The following is an 8989-nucleotide window of genomic DNA, read 5'->3' as shown; positions in this document are numbered from 1 at the left end:
GAGCTGAGCTCCCTCAGCTTTCACGGTGATGACAAAGGGACCCCTGTGATCTTTATGCTGCATGATTGTATTGCCATAAGGACCCCTACAATCAGAAAGAGTCAGTCAGAACAGTGCTTAGAAACAGGAATCCATTTAGGAGATCTCACTTGTAATTGATGTTCACTTTCAGGAGCGAGACCTGGTGCTCTTTCCTGCCACATTCCTGGGAAAGAGAGAAGCAGCTTCACCATAGCCCCAAAGTTGAGGCACTACCTGTTCATTACCTTAGATGGTATCATTTTAGGTTCTGTCATTGAAACCTCCTGTTGAAAAGGGATTATTGCAGAAAGGAAATTGGACTTGGTAGGGGGTGATGTGAGACAATGGGTAGGAAGGCAAAATAATATTTTTGTTTTATACCTGAAGTTTATGATTAGATATGTTTTTTGTTCCAATTCTGTGCCCACACCTAACAAGCTCTGTGACCTGGGGGAAGTTACTCACTGATATAATGCATCACAAAGACCAGAAGGAGGAAGCATATGCGAGTAGGAGCACTCTTCTTGCCTTCACATAGATGATGAGAGGCATTCCTGCCTCCATCGGATTGTGAAAATGAGTGCATCAGCCCAGTTAGAGTCTATTTTCCTACTCATAGTTTTTGTTCCCGACCCCATTTTATGTTCATTAGGAAATTCAGGCCATTTCTTAATTTTCGATGCTGTTGATTGTGCAACTCACAGTTGCTCTGCCTTATACTTTTTGCTTGAATTAAGAAGCCCCAGTGGTGCCATAACTTTAGTTTTCGTTAGTGGAATACCGTACGAGCACTTCATTTAATATTCTTGCATTTTTCATTTCCTCACACTTTTCCCCAGAAGGGAAGAATTCCTCCCATTTCTGCATTGACACTTGATCTGTCAGTGTGACGTTATAACCAGGAGATATTATGTGCTATAATAAGTTTAGTAGAAAGTTCAAAAATAGAAGAGACAAGCAAGGCTTAATTTCAATGATAAAAACCTTTATTTTTTGCGAATGAAGTTTCTCCAGCCTGGTAAGATTCTGCGAGTAGCTATTTGTCTCTCAACTGCTTTCTTCTGTGGAGACTCATTCTTGTCTCTTTTTTCATCAACAAGGGTCAACATCAAACTGTGGAAAGAAGCTCTGTCTTTGCTCATCTGGCTCCTGTGTTTCCATAGCTGTGAATTTCCTTAGCCCCCAGTTTATGAATCTTAATCATAGGAGAACTGTGCAGCAGGTTCTAATTTGTTAAATATATTTACATAATGAGTCATTTATTTAAAGGTCTTTCATTTATATTATTATTTAAATATATAGCTCTTCTGAAATGCTTCCTTGGGCTCTTGAAATGTATTTTTAATATTCAGTATTTTTTTCTGCAGTTGAACCAGCTATTAGTTTTCCTGAGTCTCAAAATACTCTTGGTTTTAGGATCAAATTCATATTGCCTTGTTCCATGAAAGAAATAGAAAAAATCTAGGAAGAAAACAAAAGAGATGGATTATACTATACAAATTATTTCTAAATTTACCCTGAATTCCTGAAAATCCAAGTTATTTATGAGAATAAATATGTGAGTGGTGGGCCTTGTACATAGCAGACCCAGGTTCTACCTTCAGCATCCTGAGTACAGAACCAGGAGTAGCCCCTGTGGTCCGCTGGGTGTGACCCCACCCCGCCCCCTTCAATGTGTGTGGCATTTGTTATTTCAAATAACATTATGCAGGTCATTGTTGTAACAACAAAAGCAAAAGCAAAGAAAATATAGATTTTTCACTTACTATCATCACTAAAAACAGCATCTACTTTGTTGCCAATTCCAGGAAAGCCATCTTGGATAAGTTTGGGATAACCCTTATCCATGGACTCCTTAGTTTCATCATACCTGATTAAAAAGAATGACAAGTTTCAGAACCATTTGTTAAACCTTTGGGAATCTGTCGATGTCTCAACTTCTTTAAATGCAACTCAGCAGCGTGAAAGCAATAACACTCGATTTATATAGAATATAAAATGGAGGAGGGTAGAGCATTGGCTGAGTTAAAAGATTTATAAGGGGGGGGGAGATTTATAAGGTCCTTCTGAACTGACTCCAAATTCTAATTTTCCAGTCACTGTACAGCTCTGGTGACTGTGAGGAGAGGCCAGATCCTGTTGGCTGAAGTAGCTCTGTCTATTCATTTTTCAGATTTTCTTCTTTGCAATTGAGTCCCTTTATAGCTGTTGCAATGATTATTGGTCTGTAGACGTGGATGCTGCACTCACTTTGTTTCTCTAAGCATAAATAAACAGTACCCTTCCATTGTCTGCCCTGTACTTACCTCCAGTACTTGTTATCAACAAAAAAGTAAGTTTTGGAAGTCGTTTCCTCATAAACAGCAGCATCAATACTCTTCACAGTTCTTGGGAAGCCCAAAACATAGATGTCCTTGGGGTATCCAGGTAGCATATCATGCCCCTGAAAAGCCCAGTATTTGTTACCTGCCAACCAAGAAACAGAGCATGAAAACTCTTGCTCAGGGCCCCTATAGGCAGTAAGCCCATTTTTTTTGCTCTGTTTTAGTTATCTTGGGTTAGATTAGCATCCTGGATGCACAACAAAGTCATCTGAGGTGGTCTGAGGTGTCTCTGTTTTGGCCTCACTAAAGGCCAATTCAGAGTCACATCCTCTGTCCATAGGGAGTGTTTATATTTTATTTTTTTTTAAACTACTGATGCTCTTTTCTCTTGTAGACCCATGAAATAAATTCATATGTTCAAGTTTCCCAGATGATTTCAGTGCATAACAAACTCTGTGAATCACTGGCTTATGGGGTTCAGCACTTCTTTCTAAAGTCAGGTGTGCTAACTAAATAGTACCTCATGTTCCCTCTCCAGATTGTCTGGGCCATCAAGTTCATGCTGGGGCTAATCTAATAACAGAATGCTGTGATGACTCATAGTTGGCAATACCTTGCACATCTGGTAAAAAAAGAAAATCTTTGCATCTGATTTGAATACAGCCTAAGTATTTAATTCTGTGCCTGGATATTTTGTTTTCTCTCCCCCCATCTGAACCTCATTCTTTTCTTCAATTTGCATTTAAGACTGTGCCAAATGTTTCCATGTTTATTCTGTCCTGCTCACATATTGGCAAAGTTTGTGTTTGACACACATCTTCCATGCCAATACCCTCTGTCCTTGGTTTGTGGTTCTTTCTGGTTGTTATCAAAGAAGTGTGTTGGTTCTGTTCAGTGTATGGTAATTCTGGTTTTTTCATACTTCTTTGTATGTAGGAATTTCTGGGAATCTTTGAGGACATTATGCTAAGTGAGATTCTTTACTTTTTGTTTTGAGGTTTTTGAATCCAGGACCATCTGTAGGTGGTGCTCAGGGATTACTTCTGGTTTGGGGAAGGTCAGGGATCTCTTTTTGTGTGGGTTTTGGGGTATCATATATGGTGCCAGGGATTGAACTCTGATTGACTGCAAGCAAGGCAAGCACTTTGCTGCTGTACTTTCTCTCTCCATGCTGAGATTCTGTACTTAGAATTTCCTTCCAAGTGAGATCAAGAATGCAGCCCACACCCCTGACTATCTCTCTTTCTCTCATATACTATTTATGTTAATGAACTGAGTCTCTTAGTTATATTCCTAAATGTTTCTGGGAAGTCGAGAGGGTTTGCAAGACACAAATAGTTTACATAAAAAGCACTTTTATAAGTCCAGATTCATAAACAGGGCAGAAATATTTTTTAACACTAGTCATTTTATTTGAAATGACCCAGAAATGCACTATGCAAGTTTTCAAGTGATAGATTTCCATTGATTTGGGAAGTGAGACTACTATACTTAAAAAAAAATAGTCCAGAGAGCAACTAGCTAGTACTATCATAGCTCAGCCCAAACATAATTCTTAAAAACCTGAAAAATAAGTTGAGTCATTACCTTTGAAAAACCGAACTTCGTCCTTGTTGGTAACTTCATAAGCAGCTTGAAGTTTATTTGGAAGTGCTGGCCATAAATCTGAAATGTGCTGGAGCTCTACTGGGTAGTTTCGAATTACTCGTAGGTAGAACCTGATTAGAGAAAAAAAAAAAAAAAAAAAAAAAAAGGAAAACTTTTTAGTGGATAGCAAAAGTCTGCTGGCACCAGTGGTTGAATGTAGTAGGCTGTTGAATATTTATCATCTGACTCGACCAGGTGGGTCAGAGCAAGTCTTAGCTTACAGGGTTCGCTTGTTTTCATCCTTGGAAATCCTCCTTACACAGCAGATGCCAAGAATTTCCTAAGCACCATCCACTGGACTCTAGGCCCACTGGGCAAATATACCAGAAAGAAAAAAAAAACCACAAAAACGGAAGTAGTAAAATGAAGCTCATCAATGACAAAGGGTTGACTTGGATTTTTTTTTTCTTTTGGGGCCACACCCTGTGACGCTCAAGGGTTACTCCTAGCTATTGGCTCAGAAATTGCTCCTGGCTGGGGGGCGAGCATATGGTATGCTGGGGATCCAACCAAGGCCGCATGCAAGGCAAACGTCCTACCTCTGTGCTATCGCTCCAGCTCCAGATTGTGTTTTTTAAATTGCCTTTGACTTTAAGAGTGGCTGTGTCTTAAAGGGCTGGCAAAACTCTCCAAGAAGAGCATTACGCTCTGGCGAGCATTTGGAACAGGCTGCAGCTCTGACTGAACAGAGACTCAGACCCTCTTCGGGGCACACAGCCAGCACAAATCCTTTATCTCCATGACTCTGGGCCTCACAAACCCTCTACAGGACTATCCAGGATCATCATCTCTTGGTTGGGAAATTGAGACCAACGAGTGGTCTGAAAAGGGGGTGTCTGAGAGCAAGCCCCTAGTAAGAGCTAAGGGTCAAGTTTAAACTCAACTCTTGTCACTCTCTCTGTCATCCTATCGCTGGTGGGTCTATTCCAGATTCCACAGCACCTGCATTGATCTGATGGTGGAGCACTGATATCATATCTGCTGATGAAGAAGTCCCTTGATTCCAACCCAGAGAGAAGTGACGGCTTTGGTAGTCAGACACTGCTGTCTGATTCTGTCTGCCTGTGAAACCTTGATGATATTTCAGAAAGAATGGATTTCTGCTCAAATCATCATAAAAATATGTCAATGAAAAGAGCCTTAGGCTATGGGCTGAAGATTAGTCACTATTCTGCCACCAGAGAACCATATCTTGAAAGAATCTCTGTATGCTCTCTGCTTCAGTTTCCTGGTTTGTAAAGTGAGATGAATTTAGCACTTTTCTCCTCTCAGGACATTTCTTTCTGAGTATCCAATAGTCAAATAGATGTGGGTAACTAAAACTGTTATATTTATCATGTTGTGCAAATCCAAGCAATTTGCTCATAGAATTATATGTGCCAACAAATGAACACTTCATATATGTGAAGCTCGAGAAGGACAGGACAGGGCTTGGAGTGGTGAGTGTTCTATGACAAATGCAAAACTCAGAGAAGCAATGTCTCACCGATCTTTGAAGAATATAATTTCTCCCCGAAGTGTAGTGATAGCGTCAAAGGTAAGCTTACTGTCACATGGTTCTGGGGTTTTGGGGGCTTCTGGCTGGAAAGGATTTTTAGAGGGTCCTAATGAAGAAGAGATCTGAAATGAGTTTTACTTTTTTTTTTTTACCAGAAAGTGACATAAACAATGAAAGCTGCTTCTGATAGGAGACAACTCATGACTGTGTGTAGGACCCATGTTTTTCCTTCATACTGACCGTATAAGGCCTGGATGTCTTGTATGTCACTCTGAGAGAATTGCACTTCTCCACTGTAGAAATATGAGGGGTACATCAAAGCCCCAATATCCATAGAATGAGAGAGTCCAAGGGAATGACCCAACTCATGAGCTGCGACACGATACAAGTTGTATTCTGGAAGAGTCAAAACAACATATTCTGTCATTATTAGAAGCTTTCAGATTTGAGGTGTCCATTTAGAAGTGACCTCTGATGTTGCAGGATATAAGGCTTACTCACCTCTTCTTAACTAGGGTTGGCAGCATGCAAGCCAAAGGCCTTACCCCCGTCCTATTTCTGTGCCCACAAGGTGTGCATTTATGAAGAATAAAGAGACCAGATTTTCTGAGCACACTCAGTCAGAAGGGAAACACAGCTGACTGGTTGGTTGCTCATCTTGCTAATGACTAGGCAGCATATACCAATCCACAAAGATGCGAGTTCAAGTAATATAATCTTTTTTACCTTATAAAACAGGCACATGCAGAGCCAGAGTGATAGCATAGAGCATTTGCCTTGTATGTAGCCAATCTGGGTTAGATCCCCAGCATCCCATATGGTCCCCTGAGCCTGCCAGGAATAATTCCTGAATGCAGAACTAGCAGTACCCTGAGCACTGAGTGTGGTCCAAAAACCAATCAACCAATCAACCAACCAACTAACCAACTAACCAACTAACCAACCAACCAACCAACCAACCAAACTGACTAAAAACAGATATATGCACAATGCTGAAATTTTAGAGAGCCCTTATCATTCCCTTCTTTAATTTCCACAGCCTCACTTTCACATGCTACACCATTTTATTAAGAGTACATAGATAGTCACAAGTAAATTATTAAGACTTTCAACACTTCCTTAATAGAAACATAAATTGTAGCCTGTAATGTTACTACTAACAAATTTCTCTTTCTTTTCTAGTCTCTTTTCATTTTTTTCTTCATTACGACTGTTTTCTTTTTCTTTCTGCAATGATTCAGGGCCTTGCCTGTCTGACTACACATTTATTTGGCAGGTCTGCTGGGGGTTGCATGTAGAGTCCCGGCATTCCCACTCTCAGCTGAACACTCCCAGAGGTCAACATATTTGTCTTGGCAGTGCCACGAGCCTGTTCTCCAGGGAAAGCACTCTGAGATAGGGGCCACTTGAGTCAAAAGGCACAAGTCATGTCTTTGGAGCTTCTTTTTGGTCACTGCTGTTCTCACCCATCTTTTTAGGTGCACATCATTCTGGAGGTAACACTCCTTTGGGTGGTACTTGCATATCTAGCTACGATGCAGCTGGAAATGGCTTGTGGTGCTCAGGGGAGCAGAAGACAGAGCCACCAGAAGCATATTCAATTCACATGGGACACAGAACTGGCCCTCTTGATGATATGTTTACAAGGCAGACTCTTTAAGCATCCCTGAGTATTCCTCTGAACCTCCTTAGACTTTTCTCAATGAAGCATTTAATGCATTCATGGGAACAATAGTCTTCCATTGGTACAGTTCTTTCAGTTACATCAGCCAGTATTTCAACAAACAGGAAGAGATGGGGGGATTAAGAAAGTTAATTTAGTTCACTTACCTTTTAAATTGTTGGTCCAAGTTTCATCTTCATCAAAATGAACATCTCCTCCCAGGCCTGAACCTGGCGGAAAAGCATGGGCCAGAGTGTTTCCAGGGCCATCAAATGGAGAGTTATCATAGTGATCTGCAAGAAACAGAATTTAAGACATGACTCTTCCAGTTAATTGGACTCACCAGGCAAGACACCAGCACACTTCTAGCACCAGTGCCATTGTTGCCCTTTTAAAGGTACTATCAATCTTCATCTGAAACAAAGGTTTCCAGGTAAGGAAACTTGGAAGATGGGGGAGTTTGGGGGTGAAAATGCTCCTCCACACAAGAGCGGCTCACCTCCATAGACAAAGGAGATCATTATGTCCGCTTGACCCTCAAAGACCTTGGTGAAGGTCAGGGGAGTGACTTGACTCCAAAGATTAAAGGCTTTCTCAATGGCCCGGTCCACTTCGGCTGGGTGCATATCCTTGGTGTAAGTTTCAATCCTTAAATGAAATACAACAGAGACACAAAATGAACCTCTTTCCTTTGGGCCCTGTCAGAAAATAGATTTCCATGCCAATGCTCAACCTACTTTACCTGTATGTCAGGCTTGTGTGCTCCCAGCGGAAGATTCTGGAAGTGATTGAAAGTGGGGCCACATCAGGCACCCCACATCTGGGTTGCCTCATCACTTTGAGGGTCTCAGCATCCGGCTTTCCAGTCACTTTTAGCCCAAAGAATTTTTGCATTTGTTTCAGTTTCTCAACCACAGGGCTATGGTCTCTCTGTTTTGCAATTTTGTGCCCGTCATTCTCTAGTCTATAATAGCTTTCCAGATATGTCTGAGAACAAGATAAAATGATCAAAACCTGTGTTCAACTTTCTCTCTCTTTAAAAAAAAAAGGACAGTTTTAGCCAAAACACAAAACAAAGTTTGTATTTCTATTCCCTGCTCCTCGTTGCTTTAATTAATTCAAATGCAACATCAGAGCAGAAATCTCCCTGCCATTATTTACTGTGAGAGCCATTTACACATGAGAGAGCCACACGTTCATAGTGAGTTCTCTCTCACCTTCACTAGAGAAGAAGAGTCTGCAGGACTAATTACATTCTGGCTCTGATCCCAATTTATTTCTGTAGAAAACACAACCTCAAATAAGCTCTATTCATATAATGACTGCTACCTTATACGGCGAGGGAAACACACATAAAAGCACATCCATGCTATTCTGTACCTGAACCATCTTCATGTCTTGTTCTTTTGGATCTGTCAAAGAAGTCGGGAAGCTCCAAGAGCCCATGACCCAGAGTAGGAGCAGCAGAGGGAGGTGATGCATGCTGGACCTCTCTCTCCTCTGCCAGATGAACTTGGACACCCACATGCACTGAAAACTCAGCTAGAACAGACCTTTATATAGAGACTTTGAACTTCCAGGGAGCTGGAGGCCGGCTGACTCACATTTCATAACATCCTCTCAATTAGCAAGCCATGGCCTGAGCAGTGGTGACGCTGAGCAGTTATTTGGGTTCCTTTGGTGTTGTAATTTTATGATGAATATCAATATTATTCACATGTGCAAAGGAGACACAAGACACGAGGGATATAGGTGTTTTCCCTCATTTATTTATAGCCTGTGTTGGATAATTCTTCTCTGCTGGTGATTTTCATTCCTTGAATGGAAGCACCTTTG

General features: G+C 41.1%; 1 protein-coding gene across 1 annotated transcript; it reads right to left on the bottom strand.

Moving 5' to 3' along the window:
• Positions 1-1369: 1369 nt before the first annotated feature.
• On the bottom strand, positions 1370-8635 carry MMP1 (matrix metallopeptidase 1). Its single transcript, XM_049779027.1, has 10 exons — positions 8534-8635; positions 7896-8140; positions 7653-7801; positions 7321-7446; positions 5731-5886; positions 5479-5596; positions 3933-4063; positions 2328-2487; positions 1788-1891; positions 1370-1482 (listed from the first exon to the last, which is right to left on the bottom strand). Exons 1-10 carry the CDS (start codon positions 8633-8635, stop codon positions 1370-1372), a joined length of 1404 nt encoding a protein of 467 aa, XP_049634984.1.
• Positions 8636-8989: the final 354 nt, after the last annotated feature.

This window comes from Suncus etruscus, chromosome 8, assembly GCF_024139225.1.
Source record: "Suncus etruscus isolate mSunEtr1 chromosome 8, mSunEtr1.pri.cur, whole genome shotgun sequence".
NCBI lineage: Eukaryota > Metazoa > Chordata > Mammalia > Eulipotyphla > Soricidae > Suncus > Suncus etruscus.
Note: the sequence above shows the minus strand (reverse complement) of the source record. Positions and strands in the feature narration are given on the sequence as shown.